This window comes from Rhineura floridana, chromosome 9 (assembly GCF_030035675.1).
Source record: "Rhineura floridana isolate rRhiFlo1 chromosome 9, rRhiFlo1.hap2, whole genome shotgun sequence".
NCBI classification, from domain to species: Eukaryota; Metazoa; Chordata; class Lepidosauria; order Squamata; family Rhineuridae; genus Rhineura; species Rhineura floridana.
The window spans coordinates 108736491-108759572 of NC_084488.1; the positions used below are offsets into that span (position 1 = coordinate 108736491).

The 23082-nt window shown below is 43.9% G+C and overlaps 1 protein-coding gene across 1 annotated transcript in view; it reads left to right on the forward strand.

The window, feature by feature from the left end:
* LOC133364361 (placenta-specific gene 8 protein-like) overlaps window positions 1–20693 on the forward strand; it is a 30425-nt gene extending 9732 nt beyond the window's left edge. The window contains exons 2-5 of the mRNA XM_061584771.1: window positions 9359–9499; window positions 10655–10779; window positions 11545–11653; window positions 20419–20693. Of these exons, the coding sequence (XP_061440755.1) occupies window positions 9388–9499; window positions 10655–10779; window positions 11545–11649 (342 nt within the window). The 5' untranslated portion in view covers window positions 9359–9387 and the 3' untranslated portion in view covers window positions 11650–11653; window positions 20419–20693. The remainder of the gene's footprint in view (window positions 1–9358; window positions 9500–10654; window positions 10780–11544; window positions 11654–20418) is intronic.
* The last annotated feature ends 2389 nt before the right edge of the window (window positions 20694–23082 follow it).

Below are 23082 nucleotides of genomic sequence, written 5' to 3' on the forward strand. Positions count from 1 at the left end.
TGATCCAACACGTTTTCTGGGTTCAGATTTGTATAGCTACGTGCTCCCTCTAACAAGCGCGACCAGAATTTTCTGGGAGGTTCACTGGCTTCTTGTTTTATTGCCATGAATTTAGCTTGGTTGGGGGGTTTCTGTGACATCCGCTCCAAGTGTGTCAACAGCCTATCCCTGTCGGTCTGCAGCTGGGCGCGGCGAGGCTGCGTCCAGTCTCCCGCTACCCACGCTGCAGCCACCCGTGCTTGGTCCGACCAAGCTCTATTTCCCGCTACCTCCGCAGCCCATGCAGTCTCCAACGTCCACAACCTGCTACGTTCTTCACCTGTCAGAACCCTTCTCAGCAAATGTTCCACATCCGAGTATGTCGGATTGTGGCTTTCGAACAACCTGCCCAACAACTCTCTAATTCTCCTTGGCTGCTCACCAAAAGTTCCAGCCATCCTACTCCATTCCTTTAAATCCCATTCCAACCAGCTCTTTAGCTCAACTACTTCGGTACGCTGGATGCCCCCTCGGGCATCTACGTACGGCTGATCATGTACAAGTAATGGCATCTCTAACGCTTCTGCCTCCTGCCTTTTCTTTTCTTTTGTTCGCTGGCGCGTGTCCATACCCCCTGAGGCACCCTTCTCCTCTTCCCTTTCATCTGTGTCATCATCCGACACACATGAAAGAAACCTCTTCTCCGGAGTGGGATTTCTGCTCCCGGGAGCTGGGAGCGGATCCGGAGCAGAAGGTATTATAGATCGGCTCAGGACCGTTCTTTTACTTGACGTATTGTCATTAAAATAAGAAGGAGGGGGTTCCTCAATGGACAGAGTTCTTATTGCCATCAAAGTAAGACTGTCCCATTTTTGTGACCCTATTTTCCATAGGAGCCAAAATTCCAATTGGTCTGGGTGGGTATCCCCAATCCGTCTCCGCAATCCCAACAACGGAACGGTTTCAAAGGACCCATCCCTCGGCCACCGTTCACCCGGCACCGATACTGCAGTCATCCGCGGCCATTCCTCCTCACAGAGCTGTATCATTTTTTTCTTTTTTAAACCTCTCCTCCTCACTGGCAACTCTTCCTCTTGCCACAGCATGCACATAATTCCCAAAGGGCTGTCCTTGACCGGCACACCCTCTGTATTTCCCATGACGTCTGATAGCGGGTTTTTCCTCAACTGTGCTTTATCCCCGAACTGTCAAAGCCGCCCGCTCGCGTTGATAACCGAGGAAATCCTCGTGGCGCCTGTTATCAATTTAAGGGGTGCAATGGCAAAAAGGGGATCCGCACAAGGGATCCCGGACGAGCCCCCAATTGTTAGATCCAAACCCAACACGCAAGCTGTCCTGTTACCCCAGCTCACTTATTACACCCCGGGAGAGTGCAGAGCTGAGTAAAAATGAACCCACTATCAGAGATCAAACAACACAAAACAAAGCCTTTGCAAAGGGGACCCAATACTCACAAGCCAAAGCAGGTGAGCATGGGAACCGCGTTTATTGATAGATGGGGGTTTATATAGGTTTACCCCGAAATTTACAGTATCATGTTCACGTCATAAAACATAAAGAAACAATTGCTAACTGCCCTAGCTTTAGGACGTATGTGAGAAACAAAAAAGGGGTACAGGAGAAGAACAAAAGTGGAAACATTGCACTGTCAACTTGTCTACATATTTCACATGTCCTTGAGATAAGCACTATGCAGGAACGGACAAAGGCGCATGGGAAGAGGAGGTTCAATTGCAACCGGGCGCCCTCTAACTTAAACACAGACATGGTATCATTTCGTCTTGCATATCAAAAGGGAGGGATACAACTCGAGAGCTATGAGGGACAATAAAGCAGTCTTTGACATTTCTGTGTGAAACATTTTGACAGTAATAAGCAAAGCCATAAGCATATATACGGTATGAAATGCATAGTAGGGGAGTCTCCAGCGTAATCCGGCTTTTATTATGTGAGCCACTGGAATGTTGGTAAGGGTCAGGTCACAAGGAAATAAATCTACATTTTATACCGAAAGTCAGATAAATGTCACTCTGGTTCTATTTCTCATGAAGCCTAAGCTGGTTTAGGTAAGACCAGTGAATTATAGTTTTATTAACACAGGGGTTTCAATTTGAACACAACACCACCAATTTTAATTGGAATCAAGTGTCTGCTTAACTCTCCCCTATTTAAATCAGTGGGACTTAAAAATCCTCAGCATTGGTTGGATTGTGCCCTATATGCTATGCAATTGAGGATGACTGTATCCCATCTGATTTATTTCCATCAACTAGCTGGGTGCTGGCTTAAAAGTCCCTTTGTTTTAGGTGTTATGATGCCACCAGGAAGCTGTCCACAGGGCACTGGGTAGCTGGAATATTATTTTCTACTATACGTTTGAAAAAGTTGTTTGCTCTGCATTTGGATACCTCTTAAGATAAAATGTAAATGTACTGCCTTCAAGTCGATTCCGACTGACGGCGACCCTATGAATGGGGTTTTCGTGGTAAGCGGTATTCAGAGGGGGGTTACCATTGCCTTCCTCTGAGGCTGAGAGGCAGTGACTGGCCCAAGGTCACCCAGTGAGCTTCATGGCTGTGTGGGGATTCGAACTCTGGTCTCCCAGGTCGTAGTCCAGCACCTTAACCACTACACCACACTGACTCTCTACCTCTTAAGATACTGTAACCAAATTTTGCACGATGGTTCCTGAGATTAAAGAGCAGGTTTTTGTCTACGTTTGGATACCTTTGGACACCATGTAAAATTTCGACACTGTTTTGAATCAAGATGGCAGACTGAAACTTTCAAAACTTTACTGATGTTTTGGTTTCTTAGAATAATCAAACAACATTGGGTTTGAGGCTGCTGGTTACTTTTATTGAGAAGTTGGTAAATAACAGCAACAGTGATGATGAAGTGAAGGTTACAATATCAAAACAAATGTGAAAATCAGTTTTAAAAATCTAGAATTAGAAGAATAGGGTGGATCCTTAAAAGAAAAGAAACAAAGAAAGAGATAGACATATCATTGTTGGGATAGAGCAGCTTTGCAGCTATGCATTGTTGGGATAGAGCAGCCATGAGCCTTCCTGCTCACAGGTGGAAAACTTGCAGATGCGTGGGCAATGCCCATTAGAGAAATCATCAGGGCTGGTCCTGCCATTAGTCAGCACAAGACAGCTTGGTGCAGGCAGCAAACCTTGGGATTCCATTCAAGGGCAGCATTTGTCTGTTATTTAAAGTGGCGACAAATGCAACATAATTTGAACTGTCTCTCAGAAGGCAAAAAATATGGTTGGATGCTGTTTCTAGTGGACAGACAGCATTGTAAAGAACTGATCGAGATGATGACAGATCAAAATGGTGTGTGTGTGTGTGTGTGTGTGTTAGCAATGCAGTGGAAATGGTTGGCTGCCTCTCTTTGCATGTTGTTCAGCTACACTGACCTGGGGATTCTTGACTCACATACCATATCTGCAGATCAGGAAAAGCTTTGGTGTGGAAGGATTTGGTTATCAAATCAGACGTGCTTTTCCCATGACACTTCAGCAGCACCTGTTTCCATTTCATGTTTCCATTATCTACCTGTGCGAGATAGAAGGAGCAGAAAATTTGCCGGATCAGAAGAAATACCCGAGGAAAGAAAATAACCCTTCCGCTGACTGTGCATTCTTGAAACATGATCAGGTGCCCCCCCCTTGCTGCCTCCCCACCAGGCTGGCTGCCAGAATGAATGCACCTCCTTGCCAGCTACTGCCAGCCCACTCAGGCTTCCATTGCCAGCAGCTGCCTGGCTGGACACATTGGCAAAGTCTTGCAAGACTTCTTGTGGCATCTCTGCAGTACATAACCACTGCCAGTGCTGTGGTGTGCAGTGACCAGCTTGGTATTTTAATCTGTTTTTAAAGTGTATTTTAACTGTACTTTTTATGTTGTATTATGATGCTGTTTGCTTTTTGTTGTTATTTGTTTGTTTTTGTTTTTTTACTTTATTATATTTATTGTAATTATATATTGTGCTGTTTTTATCTCTTATGTACACCGCCCAGAGAGCCGTCAGGCTTAGGGCGGTATATAAATGAAATAAAATAAATAAATAAATAAATAAACATGACCCATATACCCATCACATCTGTGTGCCTAAACTAGCAAGTGCACAGTGAGGAGAGGCTTGAGAGACCTTGAGATGAGATATGAAATTGAGGAAGCATCCAAACTAGGAAATGTGGTAGTAATGGGTGACTTCAACTACCCGGACATAGACTGGCTGCATATGTGTTCCAGTCATGACAAAGAAGCAAAGTTTCTAGATATTCTAAATGACTATTCCCTAGATCAGTTGGTCATGGAACCGACCAGAGGGACGGCAACCCTGGACTTAATCCTCAGTGGGGACCGGGACCTGGTGCGAGATGTAAGTGTTGTTGAACCGATTGGGAGCAGTGACCACAGTGCTATTAAATTAAACATACATGTAACTGGCCAATTGCCAAGAAAATCCAACACGGTCACATTTGACTTCAAAAGAGGAAACTTCACAAAAATGAGGGGATTGGTAAAAAGAAAGCTGAAAAACAAAGTCCAGAGGGTCACATCACTCGAAAATGCTTGGAAGTTGTTTAAAAACACTATATTAGAAGCTCAACTGGAGTGCATACCGCAGATCAGAAAAGGTACCGCCAGGGCCAAGAAGATGCCAGCATGGTTAACGAGCAAAGTCAAGGAAGCTCTTAGAGGCAAAAAGTCTTCCTTCAGAAAATGGAAGTCTTGTCCAAATGAAGAAAATAAAAAAGAACACAAACTCTGGCAAAAGAAATGCAAGAAGACAATAAGGGATGCTAAAAAAGAATTTGAGGAGCACATTGCTAAGAACATAAAAACCAACAACAAAAAATTCTATAAATACATTCAAAGCAGGAGACCATCTAGGGAGACAATTGGACCCTTGGATGATAAGGGAGTCAAAGGTGTACTAAAGAATGATAAGGAGATTGCAGAGAAGCTAAATGAATTCTTTGCATCTGTCTTCACAGTGGAAGATATAGGGCAGATCCCTGAACCTGAACTAACATTTGCAGGAAGGGATTCTGAGGAACTAAGACAAATAGTGGTAACGAGAGAGGAAGTTCTAAGCTTAATGGACAATATAAAAACTGACAAATCACCGGGCCCGGATGGCATCCACCCGAGAGTTCTCAAAGAACTCAAAGGTGAAATTGCTGATCTGCTAACTAAAATATGTAACTTGTCCCTCGGGTCCTCCTCCGTGCCTGAGGACTGGAAAGTGGCAAATGTAACGCCAATCTTCAAAAAGGGATCCAGAGGGGATCCCGGAAATTACAGGCCAGTTAGCTTAACTTCTGTCCCTGGAAAACTGGTAGAAAGTATGATTAAAGCTAGATTAACTAAGCACATAGAAGAACAAGCCTTGCTGAAGCAGAGCCAGCATGGCTTCTGCAAGGGAAAGTCCTGTCTCAGTAACCTATTAGAATTCTTTGAGAGTGTCAACAAGCATATAGATAGAGGTGATCCAGTGGACATAGTGTACTTAGACTTTCAAAAAGCGTTTGACAAGGTACCTCACCAAAGGCTTCTGAGGAAGCTTAGCAGTCATGGAATAAGAGGAGAGGTCCTCTTGTGGATAAGGAATTGGTTAAGAAGCAGAAAGCAGAGAGTAGGAATAAACGGACAGTTCTCCCAATGGAGGGCTGTAGAAAGTGGAGTCCCTCAAGGATCGGTATTGGGACCTGTACTTTTCAACTTGTTCATTAATGACCTAGAATTAGGAGTGAGCAGTGAAGTGGCCAAGTTTGCTGACGACACTAAATTGTTCAGGGTTGTTAAAACAAAAAGGGATTGCGAAGAGCTCCAAAAAGATCTCTCCAAACTGAGTGAATGGGCGGAAAAATGGCAAATGCAATTCAATATAAACAAGTGTAAAATTATGCATATTGGAGCAAAAAATCTTAATTTCACATATATGCTCATGGGGTCTGAACTGGCGGTGACCGACCAGGAGAGAGACCTCGGGTTGTGGTGGACAGCACGATGAAAATGTCGACCCAGTGTGCGGCAGCTGTGAAAAAGGCAAATTCCATGCTAGGGATAATTAGGAAAGGTATTGAAAATAAAACAGCAGATATCATAATGCCGTTGTATAAATCTATGGTGCGGCCGCATTTGGAATACTGTGTACAGTTCTGGTCGCCTCATCTCAGAAAGGATATTATAGAGTTGGAAAAGATTCAGAAGAGGGCAACCAGAATGATCAAGGGGATGGAGCGACTCCCTTATGAGGAAAGGTTGCAGCATTTGGGGCTTTTTAGTTTAGAGAAAAGGCGGATCAGAGGAGACATGATAGAAGTGTATCAAATTATGCATGGCATTGAGAAAGTGGATAGAGAAAAGTTCTTCTCCCTCTCTCATAATACTAGAACTCGAGGACATTCAAAGAAGCTGAATGTTGGAAGATTCAGGACAGACAAAAGGAAGTACTTCTTTACTCAGCGCATAGTTAAACTATGGAATTTGCTCCCACAAGATGCAGTAATGGCCACCAGCTTGGACAGTCACAGTCAGGATGCTAGACCATCTTGACAAAGATTGTTGTAAAGCTCTTTTAAAGTGCAGAAGGCTTTATTTTTGTTAATAATGTCATGGGTTGAGGGATTGAATTAAATAACCCCTGAGGTCATCCAGCCATGTGATTCCAGTTGTTAGATTGGGGTACTGCTGTTAAGTAAAGTATCCCCTTTGTTATGTAAGCTGTGGACAATATGTTGCCATGTAAACTAAATAGCTAGAGACACTCAGGAAGGTGAGAGCCAGGATGGCAAAAGAGAGCATGCCTTTCTTCCTGCTCTTCTCTAGGGATGATGTCACCTCGCTCTGTCTGTAGAAATTGAGTTTGTCATTTGGGTCAAATGGAGGAAGTCAGAGCTCTAGAATTTGTTGGGTGGAGCTCTGAAAGACCTAGGTGCTTCCCTCGTTAGAGTTCTGATGAGGGAGCAATGCCTGTGGGTTTCTAACTGTGTTCTGGGAAGCCCGAGGTTTCCTTGGAGGGCAATTGGGTTCCTCCCTGAGATGACCAGGAGTGGTGGAACAAGGACTCCACCTACCGTTATCAATTTCTATCTGCAATTGGAGACAAAGGAGAGCATTGGGTGTGTTCTAGGATGTGTTCCCTGGCTGTGTTCTTACTTCATGAACTCCTTGTTCATGCAGTGTGACAGGCAAGCCAGGTAGGCTTGGCCAGTTTCCTCGAGTGAGCAAATCATGTGCCTTGGATGGGATGTGCTCCCAAATCTTCCTCTGTAACATGCAGGGATTGCACAGCAGATACTCATGGAGGCTCCTCACCAGACAAAGCAAAGGGGGAAGTATTCCCTGAAAGCAGAAAGTCTGAAAATCACTGAGGAATCAAGGCTGAGAGGGAGTGTCTAACTCAAGCTGCCACAACAAATCTATGGTGATTATTTGGCAGTGGTTATTATGTTCAATAAAATTCAAATCATTTTAGCAAGTAATCCAAACAACATTTTGAGTTACGATGTATTCGCTGTCCCCTAGGGAAATTCCTTTCCAACTCTAAGAATCACAACAATTCATTAGTTCCTACAAAGAGCCCTGTATTGTATCAGACCAAATGTCCATCATCAGCCAGATTATTGACTGGGACGAAAAGGTCAGAGCATATTACACTGATTCTGGCTCGAATGCACCAGTTACCAATTAATTTCCAGGCTCAACTCAAAATGATGGTTTCGACCTATAAAGCCTTATGCGGCTCAGGACCCCAATATCTCAAGGCTCTCCCCACGAGAACCAACCAGCCTGTATCCTCCACTCTTCATCAGTAGCCCTTCTCTGTGCCTCAGATGCGGAAGGTGGCCACCTGAGAATGGGCCTTTTCAGTGGTGACCCCCCTATTTATGGAATGCTCTCCCCAAGGAAGCACACCTGACACCATCATTGTCAGTTTTTAGCGCCAGGCTAAGACTACAAGGCCTTTGGCAGTTAAGCTAGCCTCTGCTATGGTCATCTTTTAGTAGGGTAGGGTTAGATCTTGTACTTATTGTGTTGTTGGATATGCATTTTAGGAATGTATGCTATACATGATTTTTTAAATTTTCTGGCTTTGAGTTGATTTTATCTGTTTGTATTTTATCTTGTTAATTGCTTTGAGACTTTTTTTTAAATAAAGTGACTAACAAATGTAATGAATAAATACAATAAAATCTGGTCCAGGATCCTGTTTCTACAGAGGCTAAACAGGTTCTTCTAGGAAGCCCAAAGCAGGACATGACGCCGACAGCTCTCTCTTGCTGTAACACCCAAGTAGTTCATTTTAAAGTGGCATACTGCTTCTGAACATGAGGTGCTATGTAGCTCTCAAGACTAGGGCCCCATCTGCACTATACATTTAAAACAGTATCATACCAGTTTTAACATGGCTTCCCCCAAATAATCCTGGGAACTATAGTTTGTTAAGGGGGCTGTGTGTGGTTAGAGACCCCTCTTCTCCTCACACAGCTACAATTTCCATGCCGTATCATAGAAGACGTTGCGTATGAATCCAAGATCATTTCTCACCACATCTGAATGCTAACTTACTTTATTTCAGTGGTTACCAAGCTGTGGTTCTCCAAATGTTACTAGACTACAACTCCCTTCATTCCTGACTATTGGCTGTGCTGCTAATCTGATGGGAGTTGTAGTCCAACAACATTTGGAAGGCCACAGGTTCTCTGCTAGGGATGGAGAAATCCATCAGTTTTGGTTCTCTTATTGCTAATTTCCCCAATCTTAAATTCAGTTCTGCAGCCATTTGTGATTTAAAAAGAAAAAGTCTTCATGAAAATTCTTCAGTATTTCAGTGTGTATTTCTCCTACTAAACACATTTTTGTATGTGGTTTTTGATTAATGTACACATATTTATAAAAAAATTCTCCTAAAATAATGCATTTTCATGTTATTTTCACTATTATATTCATTTTATGCACATTCCCCTAATATATACATTTTTGTAAATATTATTTGGTTAGAGAGATGCATGCATAATTCTGATAAGTGAATTTTTAAGGATGTCTGTGTTTGGGTTCTCATATTGTTTCGGAAAGTGCATATTTGATAAAATTCGGCTTGAAATCAAACTGAATCAATTTTCTTCCCCATTCCTATTCCCTATCTCTGTCCTTTGTGAAAACTGCCTTACTCTCTGCTTCCTGTTGTTTAACTAGTTACTAATCCAGAAGACAATCCTTCCTCTTATCCCATGACTGCTAAATTTACTCCAGAGATTTTGCTGGACAGGATACAGAGACTAGCTGCATGTTTGAAAGCCTCTAAATGGATGTATTTTTCCCCTCCCACCAGACTGTAACATCTAATCAGACTTTGTGAGAATGGAAATGACGTATCAGCCAGCTATTGTTACCCAGCCACAAAGCCACGTAACAACACGGAGTTTTGAGTGGCAGACTGATCTTTGTGACTGCGGCAGTGACTGTTGTATCTGTGAGTGAGGTTCAAAAATATGGGGTTTTATGGTCTTGTGGGGCTTTTGAAGCACAGATATTGTTCATCTTACTTTGAATCAAGAGTCCATTTCTCTCTCTCTATATATATAGAAGCCAACCTCTCAACTTTCCATCACACTCTAGACTGTACTAAAAATGGAAGCCAGGATGGGGGCTATGCCAGTAATGATCAAATAGCAAGATGGGCTCCCCATGGGAGGAAGAAGTGTAGCACGTGTCACTTGTGGACCTGTTCCATCTGCTGTCCAGGTGCTATTAACTGCTGGTGCCGTCAGTTGATGGGCATTGCATATATACTTTCGTGAGTCTTTGCAATAAACCCAGAAACAAGCTCGACTCACCCATCATAATGACTGACATTTTACAAGTGTATGTAACAACTTCAGGTAGGGCTAGGGCTAGGGCTAGTGTTAGCGTTAGCATTAGGGCTAGGGCTAGCGTTAGGGCTAGTGTTAGGACTAGGGCTTGGGCTAGGGTTAGGGTTAGGGTTAGGGAGAGGAAGAGAGAGAGACAGAGAGAGATCCAAGGCAAAAGGAGCAATTGAGCCAAGAGCAAATGGTTCCAATTAAGCACTTTGGAACATAGAAAGCTCCTTTATACTGAGTCAGACCATTGGCCCATCTAGTTCAGTATTGTCTAGAGTGGCTGGCAGTGGCTCTCCAGGTTTTCAGACATGGGACAGTATCTGGAAATGCTGAGGACTGGACCTTGGACCTTCTGTATGCAAAGCAGATGCTCTGCTACTGAGCTTATGATCCTTCCTTAGCTACAGCCCTTCCTTAGAAAGTTTTTATTCAACTGAAGACATCACATCTCTAAATATGTCTCCCTTTCCTTTAAAACAGGAGTTCCCAAAGTGTGGTCTGTAAGCTTCATTCAAGTGGTCCACAGCATGTCCACATTAAAGATTCATATTTATTTTTAACTGTATTTTATTGCTTCTTCTATTTCTTATTATGTACTTTATTGTATTACAATTTGAATTCTATGGAATGCAAATTGTAATACAATTAAATGCAATATCAGAAACAAAAGAAGCAATTAAACTACAATTAAAAACCATCTAGCACAGCACATTACAATTCCTACAACAGGCAGAAAAATCTTTAACCTTTGTTTGATCTCTTTCTAGGCCTGTGTGGAGCATTCTGCTTCTGTTGCCTCGGATGCAAAGTTGCCAAGGACATGGAGGAATGCTGTTGCTGTGGGCCAAGTGTTGCCATGAGGACTCGTTACCGGACTTTGTACAGGATACCGGTAAAAATTACTTGATAATCATTTTGCTTAACTTTTTCAGCTTTGCAAACAGTCTATTGAAACAACAGTGCATTTCCTTAAGAAACCAGTTCATATTTTATTGCCGTTGTGTTGTTGATGGTTCTTTAGGTGTCACCATATAAAAGCTCAATCACTGGGCCAGACAAATCATTATGCTAAAGTACATTATAGATTAGGCATGGTGGCCCATTTGCATCACTGCAGACTAAGGCTAGGGGGGCTGGATGGAGGAGAGACAACTTTGCTCAATCCAACCCCCTATCCCCCCCAAAAAAAACTGGCACAAAGGGGGTTTGGATTGCAATGTTAGAAATATGTACATTGAGACAAAATAGGTATGTAAATACCTATCTTGTGATAAAATACGTATGATTATTTATTTATTTAATATCCTGTCTTGTCCATAGACTCCATGGTGGGTTACAACAATAAATGCAAGCAATGAGTTGAAAGCTGTCACTTCGCTATATTCTGTGGTCCAGGCATTTTATGTATCAAAGACCTGGTGGAAATACACTTTTTTTTTGGTTGGCACTGAAAGAATATCTAAATATGAATTTTCATAGGGGCTTTTAAATAAATAAATAACAGATTAATATGGAAGCAGGACAGATTGGACTTATGAATGAACACGTGCAACGTTGACACAGAGTGGAAAGAGCTCTATCTCTCCATCTCAATTCAGAGTAGAATGAAGACTACGACACCCGAGCCTATGACATTTTGCATTTTTACTCTCTGCAGGGATCCATCTGCAATGACTGCGCCACAGTCACCTTCTGTGCCCCCTGTAATCTTTGTCAGCTCAAGAGAGATATCAACAGGAGGAAACAATTAGGGATATTCTAGAAAGGTATGTGATGATTTATATACTACTTAGGAGAGGGGTGGGGGTGGGGAGACATGGTAAACAGGAATCATTTTCCAATGCATTTGCTATCATTCTCAGACATGATTTGGACAGGAGAAGAGTTAAGGAAGAACAATTTCACACTCAGCTTCCCGGAATCCCAAAATATCCCCCTTGAAATTCTGCAGAGCTAAAGCCCTCCCCTCCATACAACATAGTTCCTTGTCCATTGGTATGGGGGAATCTGTGCCCCTCTAGATGTTGTTGGACTCTGGCCCTGGCCAGCATGGCCAATGGTCAGGGACAATGACAGTCATAGCTCAACAACTTTGGGAGGGCCACAGTTTCCTTATTTTTGCTCTAGGGAATGAAGATTTTTGACAGCTTCTGACACCCCCGCCTGCTACTGGGAACCATTCACAAGCTAGACAAAGCTGGTATTGGTTGGTCAAAATGCACTGTCCAAATGTGTATGTGAAGAGAGCAAGAGACCAAGTACTGAGAAGTCTGGTCCTCACCTTTTCATAGCATATATATTACAGGCATACCCCGCTTAATGTTGCCCCACTTAACGTTGCCTCGCTATAACGTACATGCTCCATTCGTCCCCATACCCCGCTTAACGTTCGCACATTTGGCATGACGCCGCTGCCATCTAGTGGCGATTGCGTGCAGTACAAGTGAAGACAATTGCTTCACTTAAAGGTTATTTTTGCTTAAAGTATACTCTCCGGTCCCATTGCATACGTTAGAGCGTGGTATGCCTGTATATGTTAGGAACATAGGAAGCAACATCTGGAGGGCCAATGGTTCCCTGCATAGGATGGGGAACAGTGAGCCTGTTCTCTTGCTCCAACCAAACAAGAGTTCAGAACGTTGGTGGATGGGCAACCTGCACCATTCCAGAACTTGCCCTACCCACATTACATAGGTACATAGGAAGCTGCCTTACACTGAGTCAGGCCATTGGTCCATCTAGCTCAGTATTGTTTCCACAGATTGGCAGCGGCTCTCCAAGGTTTCAGACTGGAATCTCTCTCTGTCCCACCTGGAGATGCCAGAGATTGAACTTGGGACCTTGCGCATGGAAGACAGATGCTCTACCACTGAGCTATGGCCCTTCTCCACTTACTGATGGCAAAAGTGATGAGTTATGATGACGGCTATGAAATTAACCCATAGTTATGTATCAGGGGGCTCACGGAAACCCCAAAGTTTAGAGGAGCAGAAAAATATTTAGTGGAGTGAACTTGGGAGTGAGGGTAGGAAACAACCTGCTAAGGACTGAGAATGGTCACAGAACGTTGACTTCCTGTTTGCTGGGGAGGGGTGTGTGGAGGATGGAAAACTCGGGTACAGGGAATGGAATGGACAGGGGAGCTGGCTGGAATGCTGCACAGAAGTACTTCATATAGCAAGATCTTGTTTCAGGTCCCACTTGTAGCTTTTTAAGATCCACCTGCTCCTCTTCTCAAACACTATGTGCACTCGATGCACTTATTCACATAGTATTGTGTAGGCTGAATGTACGTGTTACCTTTGTACAGCAGGCTGGTTTCTATGCACGTCCCTTTCTATCTTCCATCTGGGCAAGCAAAAGGCATTCAGGGGTCAAGGCCACATCCAGCCAGGCAAAAACAAGGAGGGCCAGGAGCAGGGCCAGTAAGGGGTATGGCCTGGGGAGAGTGCCAAGGACCAGATAGTGAGGCCTGGTGGGGCACATTCAGCCCCCAGGCCTGAGGCTTCCCACCCTGATGTCATGTGAGTGGGTGGGTGAACATTTGTGTGGTGTGTTCATTCTGAAAATGCCACAGTACTCAGAATATAAACACGGCCAAGATTATTACAGTTTTCAGAATGGGAAGAGCCAAGCCGCTTTTACCCTTTCAGCAGTTTCAGGAGACTAACACAGGTTTCTCACTCAGTTTTATAGCTGTTGGGCTGTAGATTTTGCCCTGTTGTTGAGGCTGCACCTTTCTCCTCAGCGAGATTCCGCACATTAGCTTTTCAAACACTTCTGCTTTTCCCAGTAAACACTTACTAGACATTATACAATAAGCAATAGATTAAGATCAAAGGGATCAAGGTCACAAACCGTTAAGGGTTATTACTTGCTTTGTTATTTAAATTTTTTGTTTTTATTTCTATTTTTGTTGTAATATTGTATAGAGCTCTGTATTTTTATGTACACTGCCTTGGAATCTATGTATGGTATGGAAGGGGTGGTGTCAAAAGTTTAAAAGTTATCTTGAAAATTCAGTTAGAAATAACTAAGGTATTATCTACATCAGCTTTTCCCAACCTTTGGGCCTCCAAATGTTGCTGCGCTACAACTCCCATCAGCCCGAGCCAGCATGGCCAATGGTCAGGAATTATGGGAACTATAGTCCGTTATCCTCTGGAGCCCCAAAGGCTGGGAAAGGCTGATCTACATTATAGATATTAACAGCTATTCCGTCTCCTCAAAGAACTCTGGGAACTAGGGTGATCAGGTCAGAAGCATCCCAAACCCTGAGATTTTAGGGGCAGGCCCTAGTGTTGTCACAGGGCGGACCCTAGTGATATCACAAGGCAGGCCCTTGGAGCTCACTGCATCCCATCAAGGGAGGAGGTGAGGAGGAACTTCTTGCCACTGATGGGAAGCAGCCAGTTCTGAAACTGGGGTGGTGGTGTGACAACAGACCTAAATCTCCCCAGGAGATTTGGGCTCATTGACTTGCCCCCCCCCCAGCCTCAGAGCTGGCTGCATTCAATGGGGGGGGAGGGGAAGTTTCTTAAGTTCCTCCTCACCCCTCTCCATCAAATGCAGCTGACTCTGAAGCTGGAGGGCTCATCAATGGGCCTAAATCTCCCCAGAGCATTGTCAGGGCCCCCAGTCAGCCAGAAATCCAGAGGTTAGAGTGACTGACCTGGAGACCTGGGGAGGATCCCTCAAAACTGGAGTCTCCGGGTGAAATCTGGAGCCTGGCAACACTACTGGGAACTGTAGTTCTGTGAAGAAGGCTAGGCATCTCTCAAAAAGAATTCCCAGGCCCTCACCAGACTATGATTCCCAGGAGTCTTTAAGGGAGAGGTGTGAGAATTAAAACTGGTATGAAAAAGATATGTTTGTTCTGTAGATATACCCTACATCACGTGGGAGGAATCTGTATGGCCCTTCAGATGTTGTTGGACTTCAGCTCCCCACCAGCATGGCCAATGTCTGGGATGATGAGATAGGCAGTCCAGCAACATCTGGAGGGCTATACAGGTTCTCCGTCCTTGCTGTACATCAGGGGCGTAGCCAATGTGGTGCCCTCCAGATATTAGATTCCAACTCACATCAGCAAGTATAATCAATTTATGCAAACAAATCAGGATGAATGTTCAATAGCCAGGTCATCTGGAAGCTGTGTTGTTGCCTAGTAGGGCTGCCTTTCTAAGAAACAACTCCAAGCACTTAACGTAAACTAAAACTAGAATAGCTTTATTTAAGTATCTGTATGACGCAAGGAGCCAAGCTGGCTCATTCCCCTCTAGGCCTCTTTTTTCCCTTTTGCTCCTCCCTCCTCTTCTCCTTAGAAAGTCCTCCCTTCCAGTACTTCTCCTCCACCCAAGAATTATCTATGCATCTCCCCTCCTTTTTTTAAGTCTCAGTTTGTTTCTTTGTCACCTTCCAGATTTACAAATCCATCTGCTGTGGTGGCTTAACTTCTTGGTTCGGTAGATTGGCAGTGGAGATACCAGTTCCCCAGGTCTCTGTGGTTCTTCCTCATGCAGTTGCCCCAATACTGATGGTTGAGTCTCTTTGTCCTCTGATGGTGGACTATGCTGTAGCCCAGCTTCATGAAACTCATGGGATTGTTTCTATAGGAGCTCACCAAATGGAAACTATTTCTTCTAAAGTTACCCTTTGGGGTAACTACTCAATATGATCTTGGAGTGTGAGCCTTTTCAGCTGTTGTCCCCCAGGTTCTTTTATCACGAACCCAAACTACTTCACCAGGCTCCAACTCATCACAGGGAGACTCCGTGGCAGTTATTATTGTCCCTCTTTTGTTTCTGCCTTCTCTAATTTTCCCAGTTAGTCAGTTCCTCCATATCCACCTGTCAGAGAAAGAAGTGCTATGACGCCCTTGGTAAAGTTGTTCTGATACAGCATTCCATAAGCAACTCTGATGGGCTGTATCCATTTGAGAGAGGAGAGGCCCTGTATCCCATCAGCGCCTTATGTGGGTCAGCATTCTTTTTCAATTGCATCTTTACTATTTAACAGCTGTTTCCACAAACTCATTGCTTTGAGGGAACCTGGGACTAGATGTTTGGTGCTGAAATCCATATTCTTCTGCAAATCTCTGGAATTCTGAAGCTTTAAGGGGGAAGAACTGAGGTCCACTATCACTCCTGACAAGCTCTGGGACCCCATGTCTAGCAAATATGGACTTGCAATGCTGAGTAATCGTATGGGAATTCAGATTGGCCAAATTGGCTATTTCAGGGAATCAGGAATAAGAGTCTGTGAGCAGAAGGTTCCAGTTTCCCTGGCAATGAAAGAGATCTAGGGCAAACTTTTGCCAGGACCTCTTGGAAAATTCTGAGGATACCAGTGGTTCATGGTGGGTGCCACTCTTCTGAATGCAAACCTGGCATCTCATCACCATCTGTTCTATTTCTGTTGAGAGTCCAAGCCATCACACTGATTTCCTTGCCCATGCCCAACAATTAACTATACCCTGGTGTCCACTGTGGATTGTGGAAAGAATTTTTTCTTGCATCTTCATCAGAATGACTAGGCGGGCTCTATCTTGAACAGTGATGTCATGGCACACCTGCCAGAATTTCATACACTCCTGATCAAGCATGCTTTTCCCTGGGCATCCACCTGCACTGTACTGTGCAATCTTACACAAAATGGGATCCATATCTGGGCCCTCCAAATTCCCTGCAAGGTTTTGTCTGAAAGCCTGCCACAATGGACTGGATATATTCTGTAACTTCCTGTTCTAGTTCCCCATTTCCACTTTCCACTAGAGGTTGTCTAGAAAGTGCATCTCCAACAGTCAAATTCTTCCCTAGTACATGAGTAACATCAAAGGAGTATTCCACCATTCTCATCCAGAACCTTTGTAAACACTGGGTCAAATCATCCAGTCATTTGGTAGTGAAAATGAGAACAAGGGCTTTGTGCTCCATCTTAACCATGAAATGTAGCCCTGTAACAAAGTCTTGGAGTTGGTCACATACTCAAGTGATGGCCAAAGCCTCCTTTTCAATTTGAGCACACTGTTTTTCTGATGATGACAAAGTCCTTGAGGCAAAGGCAACTACACAGATGTGTCCATCATCCTGGAATTGTACCATGCAGCTCCTAAACTATAGGATGAAGTATCTGCTGAAATAACAGTCTTTTTCCATGGGTCAAATGTCACAAGAGCAGGTGCTACTGCTGAAGCCTCTTTCATCATCTCAAAGGATTGTTCTTGATATGGACCCCAGATATAGCACTCCTTTAGTCCCTCTGAGGATGGTTCATCCTCTCCTGAAAGTGCTCTGGAGCTGGGGAGACCCCAAAGTGACACAAACTGCTCGAAGCAATATCACCCAAATGGCATCATAAATGTCATTTTCATAGAATATTGTGTTAATGGGATTTACCAAAATTCACTGTTTCTGTCCAGTTTAGAGAAAAATTCTGCTTCTCCAGTCAAGAGCTGTTACACACTTGGCAATGGATGCAGTTATCTTTTCACACTTTTATTCGACTGAGCGAGGTCCACGCAAATATGCACATCTCCACTTGGCTTGTCTATAACCACTATGGTAGCACACCAATCAGTGGGCTCACCAACTGGCTCAATGACTCCTATTTTAATAATTTCTTCCAGTTTTTGCTTGCCTTTCTTCAGAAGTGCAACAGGCACATGTTGTGGAACACTTACAGAAAAGGGTTTGGGATCCTTTTTCAGCTAGATCTCATATGAAGTCTTGGTCAGACCCAGTCCCTGGAAGAATGTGGGGTATTCTGAATATGGGTTTACTCTTGATTTTGTGGTTGATGCAACTTGTTCCAGGTGTTAGATTAATCCCAAGTCTTCACATGCTCTGAGTCCCAACATGGGATGTTCAAATCTGTTCATCACGTAAATCATTTCTTTGATGTCAGTGTCCTTACTCTGCAAAACAATGCTGAACATTCCCACAGATGTCAAGACTTCTCTTGAAGGTCCATTAAGAGTTTTGTCAGATTTTAATAGGCTTTTTCTTTTTTTTGAAGTTTGATTTAAATAGAGTTAACGGGATCACTGTAACATCTGCTCCTGGGTCCAGTTTAAACGCTCTCAGTTGTCCATCAACCTTGATTTGTGCTGTCCAGGTTTTAGTTCTGGGCACTTGATCCTCTGTCAGGGATCCCAGGAAGCCAACTGGGTGTGCTGTCATTTGTCTTACAACTGAGCCTGCAAAACACACATTTGCAAAGTGCTTGTTTTTATAGCAGTTATAGTATGCAGAATCTTTAGCTGGGCAATTGTCCTTTCTGTGTCTCTTCCCTTTACGCCACAGGGATCTGTCTGAATTCACTCTAAATTCTCCTGTTTCCTTACTGTATTAACTGCTTTTTCCAGGATTAGCCCCTCATCCAACTGTAAGCATTTAGACAGTTTGAGATCTGTGATTCCTACTACAATCCTGTCCCTGATCATCTCATCATGCAGTGCGCCATATTCATAAAGTTCAGCTAGTGAGTACAGAGAGGTGATATAGTAATCTACAGGTTCCCCTTCCTGTTGCCCACATGAATTCAACTCTCTCACACACATATTACATTGCGTCTCACAATGAAATGCCTCTTAAATCTTCCCATCACAACAACATAATTTTTAGAACATCTGGACTCAGTTGGAATGAAAGCAGAATATTGTCTGCCTGGTCTCCCATTAAGCAAATCAGGGTGTTCACCTGCTCTTCAGGTTTATTATTTATTCCTGAGGCTATCCTGAACCGCCCTAATCCACATCTCCATCTAGGCTGCTCCCCTGGGGTTGCAAAAACAATGGCTCAGGAGACTGGATCTGAAAAGAAGTTGCTGCCACTTCCCATAGCCACAGACAATGGATGTTCCCTCTCACCTCCAGTCTTAGCAGGCTGAAACAGGCTCAAGCTCCTTGGCTATTTTCCTTTTCCTTTATCTTTTCCTTCACCAAAGCTGTGGGTGTCCACTGAGCTGCCACCACGTGTTGTTTGCCTAGTAGGGCTGCCTTTCTTAGAGACAATAACAAGCACTTCAGGTAAACTCAAACTAGAACAGCTTTATTTAAACATCAGTAGTACTCAGGGAGCCAATTTGACTCGTTCCTCGCTACTCCTCCCTCCCTTCCAGTACTTCTCAGGAACTATCTACACAGAAGCGATCAGAGTGAAAATTGCTGCTTTCAAAACCAAGACTTTAAAAGAGCTTTCTTCATATCGAGAATGTTTCTTGCTGATAGGATGGATCAACAACTGAAGGATTTTTCTCCTTCTGTAGTGGTTGAAGGCATTCTGGTGAAAATCAGTGATACTTCTCCACTCCTCTGACAAAAAGATCTTTCAGAGGCCAAAAATGAGCTAGAGTCAAGTGCTTCACTGGTTAAAACTGCAAAAAATCTCTAAATAATTTGTCTAATCAGCAATGTACTCTGGGCATCTTATTTCCTCAAAATGCCAGCTGTGAAATGAGGGAAAATCCAGATCCTGTTGCAACCCACATTTCTTTGATACAAATATTAATTTCTGGCATATCTGTAGTATTTTTCATGGTGATAGTAATCACCTATGATGAAGCTGGAAAAAAACCCTGCCTGAGCAATCCTATATGCACTCACCTGGGAGTAAGCCCCATTGAAATCAATGGGAAGCTTCTGAGCAGCCCTATATAGCAGGGAACCTGAGGGCCAATTACAGCCCTCCAGATCTTTGTATCTGGCCCTCAGAACTCACACCGTTTGCAGTGGGATGTGGCCCTTGGGCTGAAAAATGTTCTCCACCCCTGGATGTATAGGATGGCGTTATAAATAATGTCATCTGGGGCTGATGGGAGTTGTAGTCGAAAACAACTAGGAACAAAGGAAGTAGCCTTATACCAAGCTAGACCTTTGGTTTATCGAGCTTAGTACAGATAGTGGCTGTCTGGAGTTTGAGATGGGGGGCATTCCCAACGCTACCTGGAGATGCCAGGGATTGAACCAGGGACCTTCTGCATGCAAAGCAGGTGTTCTACCTGTGAATTATGGGCAACAGATTTGCAAACGCTGGCCTTGGGGATGATAGGCAGTTGTCAGTCAGATGCCTCTGTATGTATAGTTTGTTTGCTTATTAATTTTATATCCTGCCCTTCCTCCCAAATGGTCTTGTGCAAAGACCATCTCTTATGTATACGGATCCTAGGCCAGTTTTAGAGGGTCATGATTAAAAGTATCATTCTAAGCAGAGTCACAATCCTTTGTTCACCACTACTGGTCCCATTTTACAGCTGAGAAACGGATGCTAAGGGCAAGTTCACATTTTACCATCTTAATGGGAGAACACTGTGTTTCAACAGCCACTACAGGCAATCAGTTTCAACAGCCTTTACAGGAAATCACAGAGCCTCCATCCAGCCCTTGCGTTGTCCTATGTTCCTGGCAAGAAGAGAGTTGCTGTCACTCACTCAGCCTTGTTTCAGTCCAATTGCTTAAGTGCTTAATGTTGCACCATTTGACTGGTCCTCCACCCACCAGCATTATAATATTATCACTTTTTCCTCATTTTAGATGTTCCTGCATTTGCCAACCCAGATGTTCCTGAGCCTCTGAACTTGGTGTATTCCAAAACTTGGTGTTGAGTTTTCCGATATGCTGCAGGACAGTCTTCAGAACTAGGTAGAGATCTGGGGCTCAGTTCAAAGGACCCAGGGGCTTGGACCCTCAGCCACCCTTGAACAATGCCCCTGGCCAAGAGTCTTCTAGAATACAGCCGTTTTTGTAATTAGAACAATTATCTCAGTTCTTTGTTTCTGCTCTAATAAATGAATGCTTTAAAAACTGGACTATTGTTTCACAATACTAGATGTCTCTGAGCTGGTTCAATTGCACAAAGGATCTCCAGTCCATAGCCAGCAGCCACCAGGAACACGTGAGGCTGGCACAGAGGGACTGCATATGACCAGGCTGGTGCAGATGCCTGCAAAAGTTATAGTCCCATGTAGAGTGCAGAAATGGTGGCCAGCAGCCTACTTGTGACCAAAACCAGACAGAAATAAAAAACAAACCACTAAGCAGAAATTACTTTCACTGAACACTGTAGAATAACAACCACCATTACCACCCAATTTTTGTGGTCTTTTCCCTTGCAAATCAGCAGTTTGTTTAGTAATAACTGAAACAGCATGCTCCACCACCACCACCCCCGACGTCTTAATTTCCCCAAATCAGCAGGAAATATTTTGGGCATGAAAAAGCTGTTCTGGCCACGCAGAGAAAGGGTTTACCTTTTCCCCTCTAGGTTTTTGTTTATTCTTTGTAGGCAAATGCCTGCATAAATTAACACTAATAGCTTTTGATGGCTGGTGGCAACTAGTTGTTAAACATATCTCACCTGATTGGGTAGCAGCTAAAGAGAGTTAGAGAATTTGAATGGGTCCACTAGCCAGTAAAAGAGATAGAAGCCTACATTTTTCAGCTGGCAGTAAAAGAAGGACCCTTGGCCAGATCCAAGGACATGCCATTTGTTTTGGGGATGAACTGACATCCTTTAAAAGACTAGCACTGCTTGTTTCTTGCTGCCCTGTGTTCAGTGTTTATGCTTGTCAATAAAGAAATATTTCAAAAACATCATAAACTCTCCTTGTGATGTCTCTGGAGAAACTTCATTCCTCTCCTGATCCTGGCAACATGCGCTCTGTTCAACACCTGTATTTGCAAATAAGGGATGGGGACCTTGTGACTCTCCGGATGCTGTTGGACTACAACTCCCATCATCTCTGACTATTGGCTATGCAGGTGAGGCTAATGAGTGCTGGGAATCTCCCATTTGGGGAGAGGCCTTGGCTCAATGGTAGAGAATCTGCTTTGCGTGCATAAGGTCCCACATCCAATCCCTGGCATTTCCAGGTAGAGCTAGGAGAGGACCCAGTCCGGAATCCTGAAGAGCTGCTGTCAGCTAGTGCAGACCATACCAAGCTGCATGGACCAATTTGTTTGACTTAGCATAGGGTGGCTTCTTGTGTTCCTGCAAATCCAGTATCTATACACATGAGTTAGCCACAGGCTCCCTGTCCTTGCTGTAAATAAACAGATGTGGCAAAAGCATTAGATGTCCTTGTGGGCCATCAAGCTTCCTACTCCATTTGAGGCAGTGAGGACTGACCTAGTAGGAACATTAGATGCTGCCTTCTACCAAGACAGACCATTAATCCAAGTAGCTCAGTATTGTCTACACACTGGCTGGCAGTGGCTTTCAAGGGCTTCAGGCAGGGAATCTTTCCCAGTCCTACCTGGAGATGTGGGGGATTGAACCTGGGGCCTTCCGCATGTGAAAGCAGATGCTCTGCCACGGAGCTACGGCCCTTCCCCAAGGATAAACAACGGGTTATATTCAAAGCAGCGCAAGGAGAACGTTCCATCAGCGCACAGATTTCTCCTTGTACAAAGGAATATTATCCCCCGCTCCTCCCACCCCACCCTAAATCTGTTCTGGGGCTCCCCCAACCCTCCAGAGCAGTGTCCATCAGGGGTGCAGTCATCTAGGATCTCAGGGGGTCTTAGACCCCTTACTTTTTTGGGAGCAGCGTCCCAGCAGGGTCCCTATGTCTCCAGAATCCTATGAGCCAATGAACACGAAAGGGGAGTGTGTTAGCAGCTGAGAAGGGTCTTCCAACATGCTTCCTCGTCCTTTCCTACTGATTGGAGCCAATCAGAGTGAAAGGAGGTGAGTCAGCCACTGAAAAGACTCTTCTCAGTAGCTAACACTCTTCCCTTTCATGCCTATTGGCTCCTAGGGACATCTATTGTTGTGGGAGAAGGTATTAACAAGGATCTCATTCTTATCCTAGGGGAGGATGCATGGTTGTGACTGTCATGAAGGGACCCTGCACTTCTGAATTTGCCACTATACTACTGGTGTCCATGTTATCTACATGCCATCTTTATAACAAAGAGAGCTCAGAATGGCCCACAAGATAAAAACAATTAAAAAGCAATAACTGCTTAAAATACACCATACAATAGGCAAATTGTTACATGCTTTCTTCAGTTCCGCAATTAGTTAGGAATTCTAGGGGGCACAGCTACCAAATTAATTTACTTAGTTCAGGTATTTATAACCTGCCCTTTAGACAAAAACTCTCAGAGCAGCTTACAAAAATCAGTACATGGATTCCAAATTTCCCTTGGATGAGGGAGCACGTGCTAACTCATTTATATAAATGTATCTTCAGC